This window comes from Saccharomycodes ludwigii, chromosome I (assembly GCF_020623625.1).
Source record: "Saccharomycodes ludwigii strain NBRC 1722 chromosome I, whole genome shotgun sequence".
NCBI lineage: Eukaryota > Fungi > Ascomycota > Saccharomycetes > Saccharomycodales > Saccharomycodaceae > Saccharomycodes > Saccharomycodes ludwigii.
In genome coordinates this window covers 957,239-983,915 of record NC_060200.1, presented here as the reverse complement: position 1 = coordinate 983,915, position 26,677 = coordinate 957,239, and the positions used below count along the sequence as shown (strand labels likewise).

Genomic DNA, 26,677 nt, shown 5'->3' with positions numbered 1-26,677 from the left:
CTGTTTTTTTATTAGTTTTCCTTATTATTATCCCCCCTTTTATATGATCTAAGCTAATAGTTATATATGGATAATGAATCACTTGACAAAATAATGCCTTGTGAAAGGTTGGAAATCAATCTTTTTATATATACCTTTCTTGTTTCCTCTATAACCAAACTTAACCTCTTATTGTCACAAATATACTGTTTTTTTTTTTTTCTTGAAATTGTTTCAACTGCTTATTCACGAATTATATTACCAACTATGTTTTTCTTTGTTATCGGCAACTTATAATTGGCTTTACTTTACCAAGTCTCTTGTATTTGCAGTCTTTATTATTGTTCTAGGATTAATACTGATTTAATGGTTGTTCACTTAAAGCTTGTTTTATTGCAACATTTCTCTTGATTGGTAATATACTTGTATTACTATCATTAGGATTCCTGCTTAGTACACGTTGTTGTGTTTGACAATCTCTATAATAATCGTATCGTGGAATGCGCCTGGTCTCATATAGATGTTATTTATTATTGTAATTGTGTTTTTGGTATTATTTGTATGCATCTTATTATGTCGCTAGCAGAATGGTCTTGCAACGAGTTTGTATTTCATACAATGGGTGTATGCCCTAACAGAATTACCGATGGTCATTATTAGCAAAAACTTCAGATCATTTAACACGATACATTATAAAGCTTTTAACAGAAAAAAGGAAAAAGAAAAAAAGAAAAAGAAAAAAGGAAAAAGAAAAAAAGAAAAAGAAAAAAAGAAAAAGAAAAAAAGAAAAAGAAAAAAAAAAAAAAGCACATCAAATCAATTTGCATTTAAACATATCAAACTTTTCTTAATTTATTAAGGATTCTTTTGCTCATGATGTTAATTGTTTAACTCACTTGAAAAATAAAAGTAAAAAGTAAAAAGAAAGACAGTAATTAAAAGGGACAAATATGACGGATTTCCCCAATAAAAAAACCAAATTATCACCTTCCACCACACTAGGAATACAAGACAACAGCAACAAGCCATGGGTTGAAAAATATAGGCCCTCCAACTTGGATGAAGTTACAGCCCAGGAACATGCAATTGCCGTTTTAAAAACATCTTTAAAATCAGCCAATTTGCCGCACATGTTATTTTATGGTCCACCAGGTACAGGTAAAACTTCAACCATTTTAGCTTTGACCAAAGAATTATTTGGCCCTAAACTGATTAAATCACGTGTTTTAGAACTAAATGCGTCCGATGAACGAGGAATTTCCATCGTTCGTGAAAAAGTTAAAAATTTTGCCAGTTTAACCGTTTCTAAGCCAACAAATGATGATTTAGCTAAATATGCTTGTCCTCCATACAAAATTATTATCCTAGATGAAGCCGATTCAATGACGTCAGATGCGCAGAGCGCACTACGTAGAACAATGGAAACTTATTCTTCAGTCACCAGGTTTTGTCTAATTTGTAACTATGTTACCAGAATCATTGATCCGCTAGCTTCAAGATGTACCAAGTTTAGGTTTAAACCATTAAATGAAACGAATGCGTTGGATAGATTGACATATATTTCTACTAAGGAATTGTTACATTTTGAAAATGATGATATGAATGGTATATGCTTTCAAATTTTAAAAATATGTGATGGAGATTTAAGAAAGGCAATTACACTATTACAATCGTCCTCCAAAATGACTAGTAATGGAACTGGAGAAATAACTTCGGCGCAAATTAACGAATTAGCTGGTGTAATTCCAGACAATTATTTAGAAAAATTAATAGAATCTATATCCAGTAAGAACGTTCAGTATATAATTACCTTCGTTAATGATTTTATTAGGCAAGGATGGAGTGTATCGGCAGTTGTGTCACAATTATATGATTATTATACTAAAGCTGAAGAGAGTGACAACTTGCAAAGTAAAGTTGATTGGTTACTATTTGATACTGACTCTAAATTGACGAATGGTACCAATGAGCATATTCAGCTATTAAATTTATCTTTACAATTGTCTCAATTATACTAAGTGTAAAATGTATGCATATATGATGAAAATGAAATGATAAAATTGTATTCATGTTACGGGCTGATTATGCGCTTCAGGGTTAAGCTTAATTGAAAATGTAAAAAAAAAAAAACGATAAAAAAAAAAAAAAAAAAAACTATATAATAGCATCAATAATAAAGCAATTTTAATATGCGATTATTCTCATTACATATATATATATATATATATTTAATATTTTGTTCTTTGTCCAAGTATAACTACTTTTTATTTGGAGGTACCTTAGACGTTCTCATAAACTGTTGTTGATGTTGTTGATGTTGTTGTTCTTGTTGTTCTTGTTGTTCTTGTTGTTCTTGTCTTATATATGAGGGAGGAAAATTCTGAAATCCCATAGGAGGCGGTATGCCAGACATTTTATTATTAGGAGTGAATTGCATAGGCATAAAGTTAGGTGGAAATTGCCCAGGTGGAAGCTGTTGCATTGGTAATAATGACATCTGATAAGGCATCTGATGATGATAATGCTGTGGTTGTGGTTGCTGCTGTTGTGGTTGTGGCAGCGATAATTGAGGAACTGTCCCCATTTGTTGCTGCGGAACAGTTGGATTCATAATATATGGTGGGAGCGTAGCACCCGGTGGAAAGAAATTGGGGCCAAACCCCATAAACCCTGGTGGAGGCAAAGGAAGATTGTTACCAATCGCGTTGTTGTTGTTATTATTGTTGTTATTAGGGCCTATATTACGCTTAAGTAAGTTGTCCGCAGATGGTCCATTAAATATTCCAGGTGGTGGTAAAACCTCGTTGCTTTCGGCAGTTTGGCTATTTAATGCCACTTTGTTATTAGTATCCTTAGTATTATAATCACTACTACTCTTTTTACCATTTTTATTGTTTTTGTTCACATTATTTTTGGACCTATCAGTAATATTTCCATAATTATTTATATCTTTACTGTTATTATTGATATGTACATCTGGCTCGGACCCTTCAACATGTGAGAAAAGGGGAGTTTTTGATCCTAGATCTTCTGATTTGTCATTAACAGAACAAGTATCCTCTTCGTTTTGATGTTTCCCCTTGTTTAACAAGCTCTGAAAAAAAAAGTTATTTTGCTGTTGGCTAGGTTTCCCAGCATTTTCTTCAGGCTCCTTATTATTTGTTTTAGTTGATTCTGTATTATCAAAAAATGAGAGCATTCTGGAACTGGCTCTTAAGGCTGGCGAAGTATTGTTTGTCACTATTGTTGAAGTGTTAGTAGATGTGTCTTTACCAAGCGAAGATAAGACGGTGTCTTCATGTGGAGTAATATCGAGTGTATCAGTGTTTTTAGAAGCATTAAACAATGAGGAAAATCTCGAAGCACTCTTATTATGGTGAAGTTGTTGACCTTGCTGCCTAGTTGGCTCCAATTCTTCAAAATTACTACTGGATTCATTCTTCAAATTAAAAAAATCTGAAATTGAACCAGTGGATTTATATTCTGACACCTTATCCGATTCTTCTTCATGTTCGGTAATTTTAATATTATTATGGGAACCACTCGACTCTTCATTTTTCAATACCGGCAACCCCTTCTTTTTACGATCCAATTCCTTCATTTTAGCCTTCCATTTTTCAAAATCAGCAATTGAATTTCCACTTGTTTGTATTTCCTGTTCAATTTGAAATAGTTCGCTATCACCCATAAAATCGCCCATAAAATCGTTTGTATTGTTGTTGCCACCAGTACTGTTATTACTACCACCACTAATATTGTTATTATTGTTATTGTTGTTACCATTACTATTGTTGTTGTACTTGCTATGCGATTTCCTACGGCGCTGGTTTTTTTGCTTAATATTGTTATTAATAGAGCCATGCGTTGGATTATATCTGAAGTGCTTATTACTGTTGTTATTATAACCATTATTAGAATATAACACGTCGTTGTTAGGACGCAGCTTTAATCTCCAAAAAGACTTAATAGGCAATTTGCTTTTACACGCCAACAACCCCTTTTCGGACACATTATTTCTCAAGTTCAATAATTCATTAATACTATATATATATTCTTTGTTCTTACAGTCTTTAGGTTTATAGTCGTTTGTTAGAAAATCATGTTCCTTTGATAAGGATGTGGTTGTAAAATTTAATTGATTTTTTTGTTTGATACTATTTAAAAACGCCACTATATTGTCTTCATTGGCATTGGACGTGGCAGTTGTAGTAGGCATTATGGATGGATCACTAAGTTCAGGTGCTCGCATTATTTACTTGTTGTTTTGCCTTTTTTTTTTTATTTTTTTTTTTTTGGTTATCTATATATATATCAATGTTCTATAATATTGATTAGATTGCTTATTTTTAATTGAAATTTTGTAATGATTTATTATTTCTTTACAGACTTAATTTTATATATACTTGAGAGTAAATTAAAAGTAAACTTAAAAAAAGAAATTAAAAAAACAAATAAGAACAAAAGTAAAGATAAATACAACAGAAGAAAAGAAAAAAATTTTCTTTTTTTTTTTTTATTTTTTTCCTATTTAACTTCGTCTTTTATATATCATTTAGTTTTTCGCCCCCTTCTCTTTTTTCACTTCCCTTCCCTTCCTGTATTTCCTCCCTTCGTTGTTATTTGCCCTGTTAAGAAAAATAAATAAATTTTTAAATCAACTGTTACATTTAATTCATCACTAATTACACTTTTATTCATAAATATTTAATTATTGTTATACTTTACAATCTATCCTCAGGCCAAAAATGTAGCTGATTGAACAATTACTTTTTTATAATAACTTATAATAAACTAAAAATTCTTATAAACATAAACACACACACATATATATATATATATATATATATATTCATGATGCTATTTGAACAATGAAACTAACATAATATTTCTCAAATTTCTTTTCATCTAAACTAATCAATGCGTTGATAAACTCCATTGAAATGTTATTGGGGAATTGAATCTGTGGAAAATATACGTCAACTAGATATACTATGCATTTATTAGTGCCTAAAATACTACTGCTACCATCTGCACCATTTGTATCGTTGTTATTTACATTTTCGTTATTAATAGCGCCAATAGTATTAGCAGAATTGTTTATAGTATACAAAGATTTTAACAATCTTGCAAGATCAGATGCTATCACGCGGCAACTACCGTCATTTATGTTAAATGCATATTCTGGCTTGAATGGAATCTCAAAACATAGCGGCACAATTTTAGCAATAAAAAATTCTCTTAGCCCATCCAACCTGACTAAATCATTACGATTATTATCTTGTAAATCTGTACAAGCGCCAGTCCCTAAAAATCTCAATATTTTTAACAAAACACTAAGGGATAATTTCATGGTTGACATTTCTTGAAGCTCTTGAGGCTCGTAAGTTAAAAGGTCCTCCAAAATCAACGCAAAGACCTCTCTGTTGCTTTCTGTTAGAAATAATGAGGTAACATGGTTAGTGATAAAAGCTTGTAAAAATCCATAGTATGCTTTTTTCAATAGTATCTTCTCCCTGAATGCATCTGTGACTATGACATTTTTCCCATTAGAAGTTCTGCCACTAGCAGCACTGGATAAGTTGGTTGGTTCCATCTGTTCTTTATCAATAATGTTCATTGTTTGGAAAACTTTTTTCACCAATGGGGTAACTAAACTGTTCAATAATTGATAACAGTTATTATTGTTTTGGAAATTATGGATAATTTGTCCAACAAAACCCAAAAAATCATTCATTTCTAAAACTTTCAAATCGCTTTCGTAGAATATCGCTAATAATCTGCTAATATACGGGATAATGTTACTGTTTAAGATAGGAACCAATCTTGCAAATGCAAATCTTGCTGAGTCCCTTACAATTTCATATTTATTAAAATACTGGAAAGTAACTAAGACAACTTCAGCGATATTGCTAAATTTTTCGATCAACGTTTTATCCACTAACTTTTCATTTACAGCGACAGTGTTCAATTGACTTTCAGGAACAATCCCTGAATGTATACCTCTTGCAACAATACCAATGGCCATCAAAACATGATTAGTTTGTAATACGAGTTGTTGTGTTTTAGTAGGTACCGAAATACAATGTTCCAGGTTATGGAATAACGGTGACATAATGCCATCTAACATGTTATAATTTTGTTTCTTGTTACCAGCAATTAAAATGCCGACGGACTCAAACAAGTATAATTGATTGTCAAAAGTTGTATCGGATTCTATAGCACTGTCATTATTAATATTTAACGTAGGAGAGTTGACTTGCGGCATACTGATGATTAACAGCGAGGATATTTTATCCAACAAAGCCAGCAAATCAGAGGCACCCAATTTTGGTTTGGTTAATTTCACAAATCGGCTAAATAAATACCAGGTTCTTAGTCTAACTCTTTCTGCACTGCTAAAGATACCAAAAGTGCTAACAAAAACATTTAGCAACGGTAATTCGTTTTCAACATCAATGAAATTATAGTGCCTAACAATTAGCTCAAAAAAGGAGATTTGAATCCATGGATTATTGAACTGGAATACACTGGTATCTTGCAATAAATTGTTGGAGGCAAATCTTTTCATCAATCTATAAGGTTCAGATTCACCAATAAGGTTTTTAGGAATGCCAAATAAATTATTTCTAACACTCTCGGCAAAGTTATGCATTTGGAAAATATGCAACTCCTTGGTTCTCCAATCATTATCCACTGGAGGCTGTTCTATAATTCTGGTCATGAATTGCATGTATAAAGTGGGATTGATGACAGCGATAGTATCCTGAAAAACCTTTAATTTAGATCTAATGGTTTCATCGAATTCTTCAATTTCATCGATGGAGCCAGGTTCAGAAGCAGAGTCTATTTTCATTTTCAAATTAATAATGGTTAATAATTTCTCCAAAAAATCCAAATGAGTTTGGTCGATAGCCAACTTTTTCGAGTTCATTGAAATCGCACTACCAGGTTTACCACCTAAAGCAAAAAACTTTTTCAAAAATGATAAATATGCAGTAACAAAGGGGAAGCATTGTTGGCTTACATTATCGTACTCGTGAGACAAAAATTCCAAAACTAGTGGGCATATCTTGGTTGTAATTTGTAAATCAGCTTGTTCTATTAAATTATTATCATGATCTATAATAATGGTGTATTCCACGCCAACGACGGAAACTAATTTAGCCAAATTTTCAATGACTTCAACATCTGTATTATTAAATTTTCCTACTCTGTTGGTTAAATCTAACATGGCCAATAAGTGTAATTTATCCTGTGCTTTCATTTTTTTGGAGATTATTTCGCACAAACAGTCCCCGCATGGAATGCTTGTGCTTTCCTTATCTAAGCATCTAGTTATTGCTGTAATAAAGTCATTGGTGACAATTAAGTTAATATCTATCCAAGAAACAAAAGAGCCAATTGATTTTAAAGTTAGAAATGTTAAATCTTGATAGTTAACACTGCATTTAGATAGTATATTAAACCAAAGAGTGGAAAGGATGGTAACATCGTTTACCCTCATAGAGTCCTTTAATAGGTTGTTTTTCAACTGAATATCTTTGTTTCTAACAAAAGTTTGGTCTGCTATCTCAGTATTAATTTGTAAAGACGTTCTTAAAAAATAATCAACGCCCAAAGAGTTTTGTAACTTTCCAGAGACTATGTTACCACTAATAGCATCAGATATGTTAAACGATTGAATTAAATCTACAAAAAAAGTTGACCATGCATTGGAATTAACCTCGCCGTACATGAAATAAAATAAAAGAGATAATAGCTCTGCTACTTTGTTCCTGATGAATTCAGGATCCTGGATATTTTTACCTAAATATCCTAGTATATTGGTTTTAATAAAGTTTAGGATTTCCAAAGAGTTGTTAGCAGCAGCAGTGGGGATTATTTCCGACAATGTCTGCAACGCTACAAATTTATATAATGAATTATCATTGGCGATTAAGTCGGCAAATATTTCTGCTGAATTTGGCAAATTTTTGACTTGATTTAAATATTCTACAGCTTCTCTTTTAAATTCAGTATTTGATGTCGGAGAGTTCGCCACATCGATGGCCTGTGTAATTTGTTGCAACGTCTGTTCAGTGGTCATATTTAGAATTATGTTCTGTAGACTAAATTAAAAAAGAGAAAACAATGGTCTATATTTTATAATTATTATTCAAGCACGAATATAAAGACAAAAAAAAGGAAAGAAAAGGTGAGGGGAGGGGACAATGGATAGGTAATACTTTAATTAAGGAAACTTGTTTTTTTTTTGTTTTTTTTTTTGGTTGTATAGGTACTAGCTTAATTATGTGAAAAGTTTTTTTTTTTCTTTTTTTTTTTTGTTGTTGTTGTTGTTGTTGTTGTTGTTTTTTAATTATACTTTCACTTTCTTTTCTTTGAAAAGATTTTGTTGTATATATTAGTCTATCTATTTATTTATTTATTTTTTTTTTTTTCCCTTCTTGCTTGTTAAATATGAGGAATATCTTTTCGTATGCCGTGAAATGTGTCACTAAACTTCTCTTCTTTTCTTATTCAAATAAAAATTACATGTTAAAAATTGAAAGGGAAAAAAAAGAAGAAGAAGAAGAAAATAAAAAGCATGAAGATCAGAGTATATTTGTTTTAAAAATAGGTGGGCTAATTAATTAATAAGATATCTATAGACAAGGATGAAAAATAATTAAAAAAAAATTGAAAAAAAAAAATTGAAAAAAAAAAAAAAAAAAATTGAAAAAAGAAGACCTTTCTTTTTTTTTTTTTTTTTTTTTTCAATTTAAATGTTTTTGCTCCCCAATAACTTAAAGTACTCTAGTATATATACTCATTACACCGAAATCCGAAATCAAGACACTACGGAGATATATATATAGAATATCGTCGGGTAAACTTTTCACTAAAAAATAATATTCAAGAAATACTTTGGACCGATTATTAACACTTTCCCGTCTCTAACGGACCAGATTAAAGAAAAGTGACTTTTTTTAACTAGCAAATATTTAAAGAATAAGACCATCTTAAATATCAAATACTAGCCATGTTAGCCGATATTTTGTGACAAAAAAAAAAGTCATTTATTGATTTTGTTGTTATCGCTATTAAATAAAAGGGTATACAAATGTAAATATATATGATAAATATATCTAACAAAGATATCATTACTCTTTTCAACCTTCCACTTTTTTTTTTTATTGTTGTTCTAAATATTCTTTTAATTTAAAAAAAGCTCTTGCCCTTTGAGAAATTTTATTTTTTTCCTCTTTATCCATTTGAGCATATGTCAAGCCAACACCATCATTAGGTTTAAAAAGTGAATCCCATCCAAAAGTTCTAGGACCTTGGGGTTCAACAATAGTACCCTCAGTTATCCCTTGGAAAACATGGATTTTACCCATAGCATCAGAGTAAGCAATCGTAGTAATAGCTTTTGCTGTTTTATCTTCAAAGCCAGTCAACATTTTATAAATATTATCAATGCCCATTTCTTTAACAAACCATTTAATATAGGCACCTGGAAGACCATTCATTGCATTAAAACACAGGGCAGTATCTTCAACAAACACCGGTACACCTGCACCCAACTGGCTTGTTGCTTGCTTGACTTTTGAAATCGCTATCGATTCCAACTTGGATTCTTGTAGTTCGTCCAAATCCAACGGCTCATTAACTAACTCGTACTTGATCCCTTTCAACAGAAGTTGAACTTCTTTTAATTTGTTAGCATTCCCCGTAACAAATACTATTTTATTGTGAGACATTAGTTATTTTTATATACTAGTCGACACACTATTTTTCTTGGCTATCATTTTTAAAGTTTTCTAGTAGATTTGGTCAAAAAGTACAAAATATACGGAAGCAAATAAAGTATTAACAAAAAGAGGTTGTTTTTTTTTTTTTTTTTTTTTTCTTCACGTATTATACGGAAAATTTTATAACTCGGTGAAAAAAAAAAATAATGCTAATACAATACGGACAACAAATTTAAAAAAAATAATAAAATATATATAATATAAAAATTAACATAAGTGAACTACAATACAAACACAAAAGAAACATATAGTAAAAGAAAAAAAAAAAAAAAAAAAAAAAAAAATTAAATAAATAAATATGGCATTACCACTATACTATGATGGTGCGTATTCTAAATCATTACTATTTTCATAATCATACATATCTAACGCAACAATAGCACTTTCCCTAACAACATCTTCGTCGTCTTGCAAGTGGTCCTTTAAAATAGGTAAAACATCATCAGTAGCAATAGCACCTAAAGCCTCAGCAGCTTCATGTCTTACCATTGGAGCTTCCTTTTCTCTATTCAAAACCTCAATCAAATTAGGAACAATAACTGGATTACCAATTTGGCCAAACACATAAGCAATTTCGTGTTTAAACAATGCACTATCGTCATCGAAACCAGAAGCTAAAGCAAAACAAGCTTCATCAGTACCAATATCTCTCAATCTAAACATAGCTCTATATCTTATAAATAAAGGTAATGAGTTGTCGTTTAGCATAGATTTTAAATGCTCAATATCATAGTTTTGACTCAAATCTAAGGGTGGTGCTGGGTCTATTGAGGAATATAAAGAATCTTGCAAAACTTCCTTTTTAGCAGTTTCACTATGTTGCCATTCAATTCTTGAAATTGCCAATTCACATGTTTGTCTAACACTTTCTTCTGGATCTTCTTTCATACACTTTTTCAAGTATGGAATAGAATCATTGTCATTTAAAGCGCCCAAAGCTTCTGCTGCCTCATGTCTAACCATACATTGTTGAGTTGGATCCAGCATAGTTTTTCTTAAGGATGGACAAGCAGTCAAATTTTTAGTTTGGCCTAGCACATAGGCGACCTCATGTTTTAATAATTCACTTGGCTCATTATCAAAGCCTAAGGAAATGTAGTGAACTGCTGTGTCAGCTTTTTTTTTATTATTGAAATCTTCAGCATAACACTTTAAATTAAATAAAGCCCTGAACCTATTGGCTAATTTTGTAGAACCCGATTTGTTTATTAGCACATCTCTCAATTGCTCTAAGTTTAAATTATCCACATCCTCTTGAAAATGCTTTTCAAAATTGGTAGACATGATTAGTTTATGTGTTGTTTTGATGATTCTTTTAGTTCCCTTTAAATTAATGTAGTGAAGATATACCTTTTATTCGCTTAGAATGGAATAAATATGTTTTTTTTTTTTTTTTCAATTACTTAGTAATTAAAGTTTTAACCTTGTTAAAAGACTTTCTTGACTTTTTTTACAATTCTTTTTTTTTCCAATTTCTACTATAAATTAAAATTAATAGCGAGTTTTCAAATAGCAATTGAAAGAATTAATTAAAATAGAGCATCAAAAGAGAAAGAAGAAAGGTGTAAAAGGAAAAGAAGAAGGGAAAAAAAGAGCAAAGAGAATAAGGAAAATAAACATAAGGAAAAAAAAAATTTTTTATTCTTTTTGAGAGAATGTCCAGTTCTTATAGCTTTCTTTTATTATCTTTAAATATTTGTTAAAATGAAAAGAAAGAAAGAAAAAAAAAAAAAAAAAGAAAGGAAAGGAAAAGGAAAAGAAAAAGAAAAAGGAAGTTCAAGTTAAAAAATATAGATGAAGTCTTTCTGCAGATGATGAAAATGTTATTATATTGTTTAAGATTATTAATTTCAGATTTTTTTTTTTTTTTTTGTTCATTGTAACTTCTCATCTCATTATTATTATTATTTTTTTTATTTTTTTCTTCTTTTGCGATCATTTAGGTTTTTGTACGTATAAAGTAATGGACTATAGCGTTTTCCTCGTTTAGAAAAACAAAGTATGCTAAAAAATAAAAATAAAAATAAAAATAAAATTAAAATTAAAAAAAGAAACGAATAAAAAAAATTTTTTTAAAAGATCTGCACAAAATGCTAACCAAAACAAAAATAAAAAGTCACATAACATGTAAAATATTTATATCTTTTAGGAAAAACAAAAGGCAGACCGGAACAATTATTTTTCTTGGTCATGTTATCCAAAAAGAAAAAAGAATCTCTATTTTCTGATAAGATCTACATTTTTTTTTTTTTTTTAATTCATAATCACAGCTGCAGGACCAGTATGTATCCTTTTTTGTTGTTGTCTAGCCCTGCAACTTTTTATGTTAATATAATTTAACATAATAATAATAATAATAATAAATAAATAATAACCCCATATATATTACTTACAATTGCAGCTGTTTATCACCCGGACATAAATTTAAATTAATAAACAATTCGTAATTACTTTTGGCATGAATTGTTTGTTTATATTATCCAAAAAAAAAAAATATTCTTGTTGTTTCTGTCTAAAAAGCTTATGTTTTTTTTTGCCACTTTATTTCTTTTTTTTTTTTAAAAAAAACCCCCGCGGGAACAAAAGACAAAAACCCTCATAGTTATAACGTGTACCCTTTTCTTCACTACAACTTCATACATAATTATAAAATATTTGTAATTCACATTTCTTATTAGTTCTTGCATTATCCTTTTTTTTTTTTTTTTTTTTCCTTTCCATCTTTTTGTGATATTATGAATCAAGTAGTTGTTATCTTTTATATTCAGAAAAAATAATTTTAATTTTACCACCATCGTTATCTACAAAATCAAAAATGTCCACCTTAATTATACCACTGGTTTCTACCGGTAATGTTCCTCAACTAACAGTTGATTTATTGTTACATAATGAGCATACCAATTATAAATATGTTAAAGATTTAAATGCACAATTTTTGCATCCATTTCTAGGTCCATTAGATAAGCTCTCAGGCGAACAAGGTATTAGCAAATTGTATACCAATGATGATGCTTCTACTTCATCAAAAATAAACGTAAAACAATTCTCTACACCAATTGAATTGTATTACAGTAAAAAAGAAAACACATATATCATACAACAACGTACTCCTATCGTGCCAACCTATGAAAATAATTTTATTAATTCAGCTATATTGCCCTTATTAAAAGAGTACAAAAATGAAATTAAAAAAATTATAGTACTAGATAGTATTGGACCTTATGAAATGCAGGTGGCCGACAATAATAATGACAGCGATAATTCTATCTATATAGAAGATAAAATATTTTCTTCAAGAGTGTCTATTGGTGAAAAAAATGATTCTAATTCAATTGAAGATATAGACAAGAAATATTTAGCTTTATCATTGTTATCTTCTCCAAGTGACACTGCAATTAAAAGCAATAACATTGACAAACTATTACTTAATTTTACTTCACGTAAGGAAAATTTCCAACTCGGGTTAGACAGAACCAGATTTGCCTTCAAATTGATTTATCATATCTTGCATTTTAACATACATTTGGATTTATCATATTTTGACATGTTTGTTTATGAAGGCGACAATTCACAAGATGCTGCTTATTTAGTAGAAATTTTATACACTTACAACTATAAAAATATGGTGTCCGAAAACAGTGCAAATAGAATAAAGAAATTGACTATTAAAGATCTATCTCCACCAATATCGTGGAAGGGTTTGTATGGTTTTGGTGAAGTGCCAGATTCTATGGAACAAGGACTATATATATAAAAAAAGAGAGTATTAGTGTAGAAAACGTAAAAAAAATTGCCAACTATTTTTTTAAATAAATAATAAACAAATCTATTGACTAATATAACGCGCTATGTTTTTGGCTGTTTCGCCACTTACCGGTTTTGCAGTACTTTCAAACGCATCTTGGTATCTCTTTTGTAAATCTGGTTCTGTGCTTTCATTAACCTCACCCTTTTCTCTGTCACTGGTTGGAAACGTATATTCTCTTTCAACATAATCTTCTTCTTCATCTCTTAATATTATACCATCATGCTCTCCCTCTTCATAATCACTTAGAACTTCTACTTCGTCATCAACATTGCTTTTCTTCTTTTCTCCATTCTTATCTTTAATTCCCAAATCGTTCATTAGTTTATTTAGCGATCTTTCCTTATCATTTTCTAATTTTTCAGCCTTTTCTTTCAAAATTCTTTCTCTTTCAACTTTATAATATTTTTCGTATTCATCCATCTTCTTATCGACAGCGTTGAGGAAGTCATCAAACCCAGCACCAGTGTAACTCGAACACTGAACCATATCCAATTGTGAATAAAATTCTTCCAACATTAAAGACATGGAATTAACCAAAGATCCCATATATCCACTACCCATACTATCACCTTCCCCATTTAATTCACGATCTTCGCTAAGCGCTTGTTGAAATTTTTCAAAGTCAGTCATCCACTCCTTGGCAAAATCAGCTTTTTTAACATCAGTCTTGTTAAAAACAATAATCATCGGCAATTTCGTCTTGTATAAAATAGAACAAGCGTACAACATATTACTCATAAATGTAGTGGGACTGGTGTTTCTTGGTGTGTCAACTATATAGGCAATAACAGTGGGGAAAGTAGATGCAAATGATTCGGTTATAATACTACCACTAGCACTCCAAACAAAACATTCTATTTGACCTGGGGTATCTATAATGCAATATTTATAATTATCCTGTCTTTTCTCAACAATATTAATTACTTGATCTATTTTTGTAGAAAATAAATTCAACGAAGTTACTATTGCACCATTAGGCCCTAATTGATAGTTTTCCATAACTTTTTTATATTTAATAGAATCTCTTATATCAATGTGAGTACCATATGGAACTTTTAAAACTGCAGGATCCAAATTTATGGCGTATGGCGGATTCTTTTTAGAATGTAAGTGTGAATTTAAACGTTGCATAAAAGTGGTTTTTCCACTCCCAGCCATACCAATACATATGATAGTCTGCATTTCAATTTTTTTTTTTTTTGTTTGACCCTTTTTATTTTTTTTCAAAATCTATATGTAGTGATTAATGATTAATATAGTATTGTATTGTGCTTTAATAACATTAATAACATCATTTATATATTAAAAATTCAGAATATATATAAAAGAAAGACAGAAGGGGAAAAAAAAGAAAAGAAAAAAAAAAGAAAAAAAAATTCGTTTCTCATTAAAAAAAAAAAATTTGATACTAACTAACAGCTAGGTTATTACCTGCACAGAAAATGCACAGAGCGCTAAAGTAATCACAAAGTTTGACTAATAACGTATTTTCCATCAGTTTAATCATACCGCTCAAGTTTGAATATACAAGATTAGAGCCTAATAATTTATATCACAACTATATAACCCATTACTTGGATCCTAAATCAAGTATATATAAACTTGTTACTTATTTAAAAAAAAAAAAAAAAAAAAAATTTATATTTATGTAAACAATGCAAGTGAAAAACATAATAAATTTTCAACTATATTTAATACTTGTCTATTAACTAAAAATATACCAAATAGAAGATAAATTCAAGGTATATATCCAACCAAACGAGCCTAGTTTCCAATAGACTCAAGAATATATTTTTAAAATTTTCTCTTCTAAACCCTCATAACCATTCTCGTATGGAGCAATGGTTATATCATTCGACAATTCCCTCATTGTTTGTTCAGGGTTGATACCACCGGCTGCACCAGGCATACCCATCGTTGGGTCATTACTTATACCGGAAACATCTGATTGCAACGTTGCATCATTTAAAATTAAATTGAATAATGGATTCATACCAAACATAGAAATAAAATACCATGAAATACTGCTTGCCCAACGAGCGTCCAAGTCATTGGTCATAACGCCACTTTGTAACATTTCTTTAAACCTAACGGTCAAAGGGAATGGCAATTTCATCAAAACAAATCCAGCAAAAAAATGATTAACCCACCACATGATTAAAGTTTGTGGAATATAATTCGCTAAATTACCTTTAGCCATAGACATCATAGCATCTGACGCATTGGGATCGCTTAATGGATTTTCTGGCTTTTGCTGTTGGGTTGCGCCCTGGTCAGCAGCATCATTCGTAATAGCATTGTTGTTTTGTTTCACAGCAACAAACTGAGCCTCGCCCAATAATTTGGCCATAAGCTCTTTTCTCATCTTAAACCCATCTGGTGTCAAGACAGCCCCATTTTGTAACAATATCTGACCCTTATTGATATACTGCTGTTCTGTAATCTTCACTCTAGGCATTACTGGAATGTTAGGACGAATCAGAACCATCACGTAGTTACGGATAAGTCCTGTTAAAATCATAACTATTGAAATGGGTAATAACACATTATACTTTAAATTGGGATCCAAAGTTAGTTCTGCAATAGCACCAATTGCCACTGCTGCTGTTGAAACCATACTTGTTTTTTTTCTTTTTTGGAATATTTCAGATACGGTACATATGTTTAAAAACATTTAGACAGAGGGAAAAAGGAAGGGAAGCAAAGGAAAAAAAAAACTAGCATAAATATTTTTCTTGATGTTTTACATCTTTCTTTCCAAGCTTTTATTTAAAAAAAAAAAAAAAAATGTTCGGGTAACAAATGCCAGTCAAAGTCAATGTCATAATCATAGAACGTAGATAGCTTTCATGTCAGATAGAAACAAGCGTAAAAAAAAGAAGAGATATGTATCGTCAACTATAATAACAAATGTTATACATGAAACATTATAAATAAAACAAAATAAGATAAAATAATATAGAAAAAAAAAAACTCAAGTTTCACTTTCTTTCTTTCTTTCTTTCTTTCTTTTTTTTTTCCTATTTGTTGGTCCATTTTTGTAATAATTACAATCCACTTTTTAAATAACTTATTCATCAATCAACTATTCTATATTGATCCAAATCTTTTAAAACAAAAGGCTTCCCCCAATATTCTTCTTTAAAAATCAAGTCTGGTTTATGCTCAGCTAAATGTAATATTGTTTTAGCAAATTCAGAATTTGCCCAAGCAAACCACGGCCTAGTATATTGTTGTCCATTTGGTTTATGCACTTGTATAGATTCATGGATCAAGCCCAGCCCCGCGGTGTTTGATAACAATAAATCCAAATATTTCAATATTTCCGCATCGTCATTTGAAGTTCTGATAGCCATTGTTAGACTCATCGGCCAAGCATTGTGAATGCCGATATGAGGACCACCAATACCTTCAAAATATGGACCTTTCAAGTAGTATGGATTCCCATCTCTTGAAAGTATCATTTTTCTTGTATTTTGGTACAGTGGATCACTTACATTCAAAAACCCTAAATCCGGTAAGGATAACAAGGATGGTATATTAGCATCATCCATCATTAATTTACTTCCATATCCATCAATCTCATAGGCTAAAACTTGCCCATGTTTGGGGTCTTGAAAAACTGCGTGTTCCAAAATACCAGTTTCAATATTCAATGCATATACCATCATCGCTTCAAGCGTTTTATCAACATTAATAAAATTATCTAGATCATTAACATGAATATAATCTTTTAACTTTTCCAAGATAGCGGCCATTTTTTTCAACTCAACTGCCATATGTGCGTTCCCAGGTATAAAAAATGAAAAAATTGTAGCATCATCGGATGGTCTAAAGGCGGATTTAATTAAATTAATGTCGTATTTAGCTGGATTCCCCGTTCCTGCCAAGGGCCTGGTCTCTGACCCAATATTAGTGTCTCTTTGGAAAATATAATTAAAATTATTAACATTTCCAGTATCCTTTTGAAAAGTGGGAGTCTTTTCTCTATTTAAGACAAGCATAAGTTGTGATAAAGCTCTCAACCAATCCTTAGTAATAAATTTTTTCTCCATGTCATCTACTCTTGGTGCATTTTCGTAATATTCCCTGGTCAATGTCAAAAATGCTGCCAAGGAATCGATTTCATATTTACATTCAAACACATGCGCCCAATTTGGAGAGGGGCGGACTCTATCAATATGGCCAGGCACTTTACTAACTTTCATATACGGTAGTGGATGGAAAGCATTGCAATATGGATTACTTGCCAACAATTGCGATTGTGTATTAATGGCACCTCTAATTAATTCCAATAATTTGGAATCATATTTAATTAATGGCTGATAAACAGATAGTTGCCACGATGAATCCCGTAACCACTCAGCATGAATATCACCAGTAACAATAAAGGATTCGGGTAACATATTTCTGTAAGCTGTTCTTGGATTATTATGGTTTTTTTTGGACAATTTAGAATTCTCCTCGGCGGTAACATGAAACAAAATTGTGGTATCCAATGTGTTAGGAAAGGCGTTTTCAAAAATTCTTGACAACCTTGGATCTTTAAATCTCTTTTTTAATTCATCAATTACAATTTCTATTATATCACTATGGAAAGTTCTACAATTTTTGGGAGGCCGTTGGAAGGGCAAAGTTAATGGGTCGCTTATATCATCAGTTTCCAAATAGTGTTTTACTGAGGAATACTCCATATAATTAATACATTTTTTAACGCTGTTTTGATAAAACATGGGATTTTTGTTGTTAGTAAAAACACCAGATTTACCATTGGATAACGGCCTCAAGTCATTATTATCTGCATTATGAGGCGGTTGTTTTTTCAACTTTTCCTTAGTCAAGCTTAATTTCTGTTCAGAATTATCGTAATCGTTATTATAAGTTGAGTTTGACGGGTAGCATTTGTATATTAGGAACACTATTAAGGCCAGAAATATCGGTCTATATTTTTTCCTGATTATTATCATGTGTTTAGTGAATGGACCTATATGGATTAGGTTCTTAAATTTGTAATATCTTTTTTTTTTTTTTTTTTTTTTTCTTTTTCCCAGAGAAAGCGATCTGTATTAATAGTATTGAGACGTAGATTCGAGAAGATGATAGTTGTTACACTAAGCTAATTTAACATGCATAAAATTGGGATAAAGAAAAGGGCGAAGATTGTTTATAAGTTGAAAAAATAAAAAAATAAAAACATAAAAATAAAAAATAAAAAATAAAAACGGGAAAATAAGGGAGGGGAGGGGAGGAAGGGTGAAAAATATATATATATACATGTTACAAATCTTTCTACATTTTGTAAAGTTCAAAAAAAAAAAAAAAAAAAAGAAAAATCTTTTTTATTCGCACATTAAATGCTCTCAGTAAATAATAACCACTCTGAAGATAGTAAATGTGGCTGAGATAAATCGTTGTTAACTCCTAAATTTTGTAAGAATTGCCCCACCTGACCTTCTATCGAATCATCAGAAAACCTATCCTCTTTTGATCTTTTCCTAGCCACTTCCATCAATTTTGCATACGACACCTTTCCATCTCTATAGTATGAAGAGGTAGTAGCTTCTAATAAATTGGGTATACTTGACATAATAGGGGTTGACGTTTTTAAGCCAACTGCAATAATTCTGGGGTTGATGTTCCCACCGCTGATGTCATTGATATCTACTATATTTACAATATGATCATTGTTACTATTGAATTTACTTTTATTAATGTTGATTTTATTATGATCATTATTAACTACATTTTCTGTCATTAACCTATCCATAATTTTTAAATCTTTTATCGTATTTATGTTGTGAAATGATATAGAAGTCAGTAAATTTTTGTTAAAGGGAGTAATATCATTAGTGGCAGTACCAGAACTTTCTATGTTAAAAATATTTGTCTTTCCATTCCCTAAATATTTTTCATTATTAGCATCGTAATTCTCTTTATTTAAACTTTTAAATATTCCCTCATAAATTTTCAATTTTATTTGATTCTCGAACAACATTGGCGCAGCAATTCCAGATTTAAATGTAAATTGCGGGAAAATATCATGTATCAATTTTGATTTTAAGAAATCATGTCTATGAGGTACTTTTGTTTCCCAAATGATAAATGAATTATGTAGAAATTCTAGGTTGGTTTTTAATGGTTGTGTATATCTAAAATTGAATTCTAATTTCAACCTTATATTTGGAGAGCATTTATTCTTCTGAAATTTTCTCAGACTTTGCTTTTTCATTGTAGTAATATGTTTTTTTTTTTTTTTTTTTTTTTCTTCGTTGTATTCGTTTTTTCTTAAAGTTGTTCATTGTTCATTAAAAAAAAAAGAAGGATTGATAATTAAAAAAAAAAAGAGGTGGTGATCAAAAAGAAAATAAATTATAAGATCAAAAAATCAAAGTCGAAAGACATTTATAAAACAATCTAAGCCTTCTTGGCCAAGTGGTAAGGCATCGCACTCGTAATGCGGGGATCGTGGGTTCAATTCCCACAGAAGGCATTTTTCAGTGACTCTGATGCAATTTTTTTTTTTTTTTTTTTTTATTTAATTTAAAGTTTATAAAAAAAAAAAAAAAAAAGTTTCGTCAACACGGTCATGTTCTCCATAATATACTAGTTATAACTTTACAAAAGAAGAAAAAGAAAATAGTGCAAATGTATGTAATAAATTAATTATATATAATAACAATTGTTTTTTATTTTTGTTTCCTTTCAGCATCTCTCTTGGCATAAATCTTAGCGGTAAATGGTCCTTCAAAAATTTGGGCAATACTGTAGACTAATTTAACAAACCCAGCGGTAAAAACACCTGCAGGAGATGCGTAAAATAAGGCAGTACCCAAAAAGGACAATGTAGAACCATCATACATTGGATGCTCACAGACATTGAATGGGAAACCAGTCAGTCTTTCATCCTTCAAAATACCAAAATAATCACCTAAATAAGTACCATCAATACCTAATGTATACATTGAACTTAATACTAAAGTTTGTCCTGCTGCAAAAGTTAAAGCACCTAAAATTTTAAAAATAGGTTTACTTAAAAATTCATTGGAAACCTGCTCAATGCAACAGCCTTGTTTAAACAAATAATCTCTTCCTAACCCCAAAGTGAAAATGATAAATGCCAAACAATAACAAGCCCTTCTGGGTGAACCCGTTAATTTAGAGAAAAGTTTGGTTTTATATTCAATTCTTGCAACACCGTTCCATAGAGCTGGATTAAAAGCGATCAAGAATAAAGCACCTTTCAAATGTGAATTTGAAAAATCTATATTTGAGGAAATTGTTTTGGAAATAGCGTCAAATGGGATAAATGAAAAAGTAGACATCTGTGATTCGAAAATATTTATGTATGGAATGTATTTTGTTTTTATTTTCCTTTTTTTTTTTTTTTTTTTTAAATTATAATTTTTTATCAGGATATTTTTTTAATAGGTTATGTAGTGAAAACCAACTTGAAATCGAGCTATAATTTGATGGTTAGTATAATAATTAACGGAAACAAAAAAAAAATAAAAATAAAAACTCCTGATCTAGCCTTCTTTATATAAGATGAATAATAATAATAGTAGTTTATAGAAATTGTATATATATATATAAATATATATTTTAAGTTGACTATTCGTACATATTTTATTTTCTTATTTCAGCATGTGCCTTTAAAATACTAATGTTGATATATAGTGGCTTACTATTTTCCGTTAAAAATAAAAAAAAAAGAATTAAATTAAATTAAAGGAAAATAAGAACAAATAATATTATAAATAGAATGACATATATATTATTACATTGTAATTTTTCACATGTTTTATTATGAAAAGGGAGAACAACAACAACAAGACACGATCTAAATAAGATTTTTTCTATTTTTTTTTTATTATTTATATTTTATTATTCAGGGAGCTATAAAGAAAAGAAAAGAAAAGAAAAGAAAATAAAATAAAATAAAATAAAATAAAATAAAATAAATTTCAAAAAAAGACACATTTCTATCACATGCTAGCATTAGGAATTCGGTCGAATTGGTTACTGATATCTAAAAGACAATTCCTGCCGTCCCACTTTAAGCATTATTACGAATACGTGAGGAATTTATAACGCAAAGAAAAAAAAAAACCCTTTAAAAAGAATTTTATTTTTTTTTTTTAATATTATGTTTATTTTAGTATATTCAGTAATGTATTTTTTTGGATATTTCACAGAGACCAAACAAAAATGTAATTTTACATATTTAAAATCAAACAATAACAACAACTGTACAAATTATTTAATTAACATTGTTATATATATACTATAATAATTTCATACAAATGTTGGGTGCGCACGTGATATTATCACTTACACTGTTTTAACCACCAAGAACCACAATTATATTTTTGTCTTATTTCACGTGATTTTTCAAATATCTCTATCGAAAAATAAGCTCAACTTTAAAATCAGTTAAAAAACTTAGGCAATATGATCGCTATTGATTTAAGGTCAAAAATACCGATAATAAATGTATTTGTTGAAAAAGTCTGCTAACTGTTTGTATATGATATTTGATAAACAACATACTTTAAATCCTGGTTCATCTCCAGCCATCTTTCATAGCATCATTTTATTTTTAAAATCTTCATGTTATGATTCGAATCTAAATTAATAAAAAATAGATAGATAAAAAAAAAAAAAAAAAAAAAAAACAAAAAGAAATCTTGTATTTAAAAAATTCTTTTTTACTGCCTTCTATTTTCCCCTTTTTTGAATGCCAATTTTTTTTTTTTTTTTTTTTTTTTTTTTTTGAATTTTCATTGTAATTTCCAAAAAAGGAAATTTACATGCCTATAATTAATTTTTTTTTTTTAAAAAAAAAACAGCTAAATTAAATAAAAAAAGGTAAATCTATAAATATAAAACAAAATCCTTATATTAGTTCATACTTTCAATTCTTCTTTAAATCAAAATTTTAATCATGGAAAAAAAAAAAAAAAAAAAAAAAAAAACAAACTTGAAAAGGGCATAAAATGGACAAAATCCTAAACTTTCAAAAACATAAAACCACTTCATTTTTATATTCGAAAAATATTTACTTTTTTGTTGATAAATCCAAAGATTGGAAAATATTACTTATAATATCATTAACAACTATAATCCAAGGTATTGTACCATGTATAATCAGTATTTTAACTGGTAAATGCTTTGGCCTCCTAGAAAATACAACAAGCATATCATTATCATCCAATGGTAATATAAATAATCAATTAACTCTAAAACCAATGGCCATACTAGCCACTGGTGCTGCTGCACTACCAATTGCTTGGGTCAATATTGCTAAATGGATGGATTTAGGAGAAAGACAAAGCATTAGGTCAAGAAGAAGATTACTTCTGGGTTATTTAGGTAAACACATGGGATGGTATGACAAGGAAATAAAATTAAGTGGTTCATTCACACAAACTAATAGATGCGTAGAAGAATTAAGAAATAGTTCTTCTCAGGCAAGTGCTGTTATTTTCCAAAACTTTGTCACCATTATTTCTCTAATTCTTACCGCATTTACCTATTCATGGTCAATGACTCTTGTTATTTTGGCTTCATCTCCAGTTATAGCAATTATTGCAAGTAGATGTTCTACAATAATCGAAAAATATACGAAATTGGAAAACAATGAATCTATGAAGGGTGCAAATAAAGTATTATGGTGTGTGGACTCGCAAATAATGGTTAAATTATTTTCTACGCAAATGCTTGAACTTTTAAACTTTAGAAAAATTGCGAGAAATTGCAATAATTATTTCATTAAGTATGCCTTTGCATTTTCACTAAATCAAGGTTGTTTACGATGTTTATCTTTATGGATGTTTGTGCAAGGTTTTTGGTTTGCTAATAGTCAAATTAAAAAGAATAAGTTAACTACTACAAACGCTATGACTTGTTTTTCTGCTTGTGTTTTGTTAGGTGCAACTTTAGTAAGTTCTTTACACCAAATTGTGGCATTGCAAAGGGGGAAAGTTGCACTATCTCAAATCCAGAAACAAATATCAATAAATAACTCTTTGGAAGTGCAAAAGTTTCATGCTCAACAACTAATTTCCTATGTTAATCCATCATGTAATATTGAATTCAAGGGGGTAAGTTTTTCATATCCATCAAGAAAGACAGATTTAGTTTTAAATCACATTAATATATCATTTCAAAAAAATTGCACCACATTTATCATTGGTAAATCCGGATCTGGTAAATCTACCTTGGGAAATTTGTTATTAAAGTTATACGATAATTATGAGGGTTCTATAATCTTAGATGGGATTAATCTCGCTGCCATAGATAAAGATTGGCTTTTTTCTAATATAACATATGTCGAACAAAAATGCACCTTATTCAATGACACAATTAAAAACAATATTTTAATGGGTTCTGAAGATCCCACAACTGTGAACAACTCATTGTTAAAGCATTCTTGTCAATTGGCGTTATTGGAAAATGTATTATTAAATCTTCCGGAGGGCTTAAATACCATAATAGGTACCAATGGCATAAGTCTAAGTGGTGGGCAGCAACAAAAAGTTGCGCTGGCGCGTGCCTTTTATAGAAACACACCAATTTTAATTCTGGATGAGGCTTTAAGCGCCCTGGATATTGTTCAGCGTGATTTAATTATGAAAGCTATTAGGAACCACAGAGCTGGCAAAACAACAGTAATATTAACTCATGATTTAACGCAAATAAGTTCTGAGGATTTTGTCTATCTTCTTGAAAATGGTGAAGTTAAAGAGTTTGGGCTTCAAAAAAATTCACTAAAAGATGTAAACTCCAAATTAGCCAACTATTGGTTTTTACAAAACATTAAAACTGGACAAGAAGAAGCTAAAACACCAATAAGCCATCAAACCACGGTTTTGGATCCTAATAGCAGTATTTATTTACAGAAAAATTTTACTTCATCTAAAATAAGCGAACTGAAAGAATGCTTAAATGACGATGATGATTTATCTGCTACAGAAACTATTACAGTTCCATTCTACAAAGAAAACGAAAAAGCACTATCTCCAGGATATCTTCAAAAACAAGCCGACAGAAATTCTATCCTTTGTGGGCCAGATATTACTGGCGTTTTACCTGAACCATTTTCTATACTTGGTAAGGAAAATAATACTAGCGTGAATCTCAAAAAAAGTAAAAATGAGAAAAAAAGGAAGCGGAAAACCGATGTTGAAAGTGGCGATGTTTTAGGCAGGTTGGATCCACTGCCTATGAAAAAGGTTCTTTTCATAATGTTTTCGACCATAAAACATAAAAAAACATTAGCAATTGGTTTGATTTTTGCAATTGCAACAGGTGTTACTAATCCTGTTTTTTCATTTTGTTTCTCCAAATTATTGACTGCAGTTGTTCCTAACCAAGAGAATACAAATGTCGGGACTGCTGAATATTTAATTAAATGGTCCTTGATTCTATTTACAGTTTCATTCATAGACGGTGTTTGTACCTTTTTTGAGAAATTTCTATTAAATTACTGTAGTGAGTATTGGATTATGGATTTAAGGATTCTTGCAATGAAAAAAATTTTGGACCAGGATATGCTTTGGTATTCAGCTGAGCTCAATAAAGCTAGCGAAATTTCTGCATTACTTTTAAACGACTTGAGAGATTTGAGGATTTTAGCCTCTGATTTTTTAGGTATTATTCTAAAATTAGTATTGTTAGCCTTTATTGGTTTGACCTGGGCTATTGTTGTTGGCTGGAAATTAAGTTTGGTTTGCATTTCTTTGTTCCCGATGTTTATTTTATTTTCTGGTGTTTATGGTTCAATTTTGCAAAAACATGAAAATAATTACAAATCTGCTGTTTCTGATTTAGAAAATAAAAGTTATGAAATTATTACTTCTATTAAAACAATAAGAATTTTACGATTGGAGTCATATTTTTTAGGCCAATATGCTCAAATTGAATCAAAATTAAAAAAAATAGGCCGTGCACGAGCCTGGGCTACTGGTTTCGGTGTTTCCGTTTTAGCCACACTGACAATAGCTATTCAATCAATTATATATTACTACGGTTTAAAACTGGTCATAACTAAAGAGTATTCAGTGGAGAAAATGTTTGAAACTTTAACACTGCTTTTATTCACTATAATGTCAAGCAATTCATTAATAAATAGTATTCCGGAACTTTCGCGAGGCCAACGGGCAGCAACCTATGTATTTAATATTATTGACAGTCCAATACTTACCGAAAGAAAGGACGCAAATCCTGTTAGGAAAAGACAATATTTAATTCGAAATAAGGTTAACGGTCAAAAATTGATTCAAGTCAAAAATCTTTCATTTAGTTATCCACAGCTTAATTGTACTCTATCTGCTAACATATATAAGAATTTGAATTTGACTGTAAATTTTAATGAAAAAGTTGGTATTGTTGGTGACTCTGGCTGCGGTAAAAGTACACTACTAAGCTTATTTACAAAATTATACTTTGTTTCTAATAATACCATATTTGTTGATGGAACTGATATAAACTTTTGGGATATAAATGCTTTACGAAATAATATTGGTTTGGTACAACAAACCCCTAAATTTTTTCAAGGTACTGTAAGGGAAAATTTGCTCTATGGATTACCAGTCAAAATGTTTAATGATTGGGAGATCCATGAATCTTTAAAAGCCACCAATATATATGATTTTGTTATGGCTTTGCCAAGGAGATTAGATACAGAAATAGATACCAATTTAATGAGTGGTGGCCAATTACAACGGTTAGCAATCAGTAGATCTTTGTTGCACAATCCTGTTTTGTTACTATTAGATGAGTGTACTTCTGCTTTAGACGCATTCAATGCTGATAAGATCGAACAAATGATTAAAAATAAAATACGTAATAAATCGGTGCTAATTGTTACACATTCAAAATCCATGATGAAAATTTGTGACAGGCTTTTGGTTATGAAAGAAGGTGTTATTTGCGAGGAGGGAACATTTTCAGAATTAATGGAAAAAAAGGGTGAATTGTATAGAATTTTCAATTTGGATTTACAATAAAATAAAAATAGCGTATATACATAGATACATATATTAATAAATTAAAATACAATCCTAAATATGCAGGCATAATGAAAAAAATTTTATTT

At 30.0% G+C, this 26,677-nt stretch overlaps 12 protein-coding genes and 1 non-coding gene across 13 annotated transcripts; 4 read left to right on the top strand and 9 right to left on the bottom strand.

The window, feature by feature from the left end:
* Window positions 1–929: 929 nt before the first annotated feature.
* RFC2 (replication factor C subunit 2) lies at window positions 930–1,997 on the top strand (the record flags this gene model as incomplete). Its single annotated transcript, XM_046078548.1, has 1 exon — window positions 930–1,997. The coding sequence occupies one exon, from the start codon at window positions 930–932 to the stop codon at window positions 1,995–1,997; it is 1,068 nt and encodes a 355-aa protein (XP_045936754.1).
* A 239-nt stretch (window positions 1,998–2,236) lies between these two features.
* Window positions 2,237–4,228, bottom strand: EAP1 (Eap1p; the record flags this gene model as incomplete). The annotated part of the gene is made up of 1 exon (XM_046078549.1): window positions 2,237–4,228. One exon carries the CDS (start codon window positions 4,226–4,228, stop codon window positions 2,237–2,239), a length of 1,992 nt encoding a protein of 663 aa, XP_045936753.1.
* Window positions 4,229–4,828: 600 nt separating this feature from the next.
* On the bottom strand, window positions 4,829–8,065 carry LOS1 (Ran GTPase-binding protein LOS1; the record flags this gene model as incomplete). Its single annotated transcript, XM_046078550.1, has 1 exon — window positions 4,829–8,065. The coding sequence occupies one exon, from the start codon at window positions 8,063–8,065 to the stop codon at window positions 4,829–4,831; it is 3,237 nt and encodes a 1,078-aa protein (XP_045936752.1).
* Window positions 8,066–9,149: 1,084 nt separating this feature from the next.
* HAM1 (nucleoside triphosphate pyrophosphohydrolase HAM1) lies at window positions 9,150–9,719 on the bottom strand (the record flags this gene model as incomplete). Its single annotated transcript, XM_046078551.1, has 1 exon — window positions 9,150–9,719. One exon carries the CDS (start codon window positions 9,717–9,719, stop codon window positions 9,150–9,152), a length of 570 nt encoding a protein of 189 aa, XP_045936751.1.
* A 366-nt stretch (window positions 9,720–10,085) lies between these two features.
* Window positions 10,086–11,054, bottom strand: LIA1 (deoxyhypusine monooxygenase; the record flags this gene model as incomplete). The annotated part of the gene is made up of 1 exon (XM_046078552.1): window positions 10,086–11,054. The coding sequence occupies one exon, from the start codon at window positions 11,052–11,054 to the stop codon at window positions 10,086–10,088; it is 969 nt and encodes a 322-aa protein (XP_045936750.1).
* A 1,531-nt stretch (window positions 11,055–12,585) lies between these two features.
* Window positions 12,586–13,524, top strand: ADD66 (Add66p; the record flags this gene model as incomplete). Its single annotated transcript, XM_046078553.1, has 1 exon — window positions 12,586–13,524. The coding sequence occupies one exon, from the start codon at window positions 12,586–12,588 to the stop codon at window positions 13,522–13,524; it is 939 nt and encodes a 312-aa protein (XP_045936749.1).
* A 72-nt stretch (window positions 13,525–13,596) lies between these two features.
* Window positions 13,597–14,760, bottom strand: NPA3 (GTPase NPA3; the record flags this gene model as incomplete). The annotated part of the gene is made up of 1 exon (XM_046078554.1): window positions 13,597–14,760. The coding sequence occupies one exon, from the start codon at window positions 14,758–14,760 to the stop codon at window positions 13,597–13,599; it is 1,164 nt and encodes a 387-aa protein (XP_045936748.1).
* Window positions 14,761–15,358: 598 nt separating this feature from the next.
* Window positions 15,359–16,195, bottom strand: EMC3 (ER membrane complex subunit EMC3; the record flags this gene model as incomplete). The annotated part of the gene is made up of 1 exon (XM_046078555.1): window positions 15,359–16,195. The coding sequence occupies one exon, from the start codon at window positions 16,193–16,195 to the stop codon at window positions 15,359–15,361; it is 837 nt and encodes a 278-aa protein (XP_045936747.1).
* Window positions 16,196–16,655: 460 nt separating this feature from the next.
* SCDLUD_000410 (glycoside hydrolase family 125 protein) lies at window positions 16,656–18,545 on the bottom strand (the record flags this gene model as incomplete). Its single annotated transcript, XM_046076706.1, has 1 exon — window positions 16,656–18,545. One exon carries the CDS (start codon window positions 18,543–18,545, stop codon window positions 16,656–16,658), a length of 1,890 nt encoding a protein of 629 aa, XP_045936746.1.
* A 383-nt stretch (window positions 18,546–18,928) lies between these two features.
* Window positions 18,929–19,807, bottom strand: SCDLUD_000409 (uncharacterized protein; the record flags this gene model as incomplete). The annotated part of the gene is made up of 1 exon (XM_046076707.1): window positions 18,929–19,807. The coding sequence occupies one exon, from the start codon at window positions 19,805–19,807 to the stop codon at window positions 18,929–18,931; it is 879 nt and encodes a 292-aa protein (XP_045936745.1).
* Window positions 19,808–19,996: 189 nt separating this feature from the next.
* SCDLUD_000408 lies at window positions 19,997–20,068 on the top strand. Its single transcript has one exon. It is a non-coding gene; the product is annotated as a tRNA-Thr (tRNA).
* A 196-nt stretch (window positions 20,069–20,264) lies between these two features.
* On the bottom strand, window positions 20,265–20,900 carry OPI3 (bifunctional phosphatidyl-N-methylethanolamine N-methyltransferase/phosphatidyl-N-dimethylethanolamine N-methyltransferase; the record flags this gene model as incomplete). Its single annotated transcript, XM_046078556.1, has 1 exon — window positions 20,265–20,900. One exon carries the CDS (start codon window positions 20,898–20,900, stop codon window positions 20,265–20,267), a length of 636 nt encoding a protein of 211 aa, XP_045936744.1.
* A 1,674-nt stretch (window positions 20,901–22,574) lies between these two features.
* On the top strand, window positions 22,575–26,588 carry STE6 (ATP-binding cassette a-factor transporter STE6; the record flags this gene model as incomplete). The annotated part of the gene is made up of 1 exon (XM_046078557.1): window positions 22,575–26,588. The coding sequence occupies one exon, from the start codon at window positions 22,575–22,577 to the stop codon at window positions 26,586–26,588; it is 4,014 nt and encodes a 1,337-aa protein (XP_045936743.1).
* Window positions 26,589–26,677: the final 89 nt, after the last annotated feature.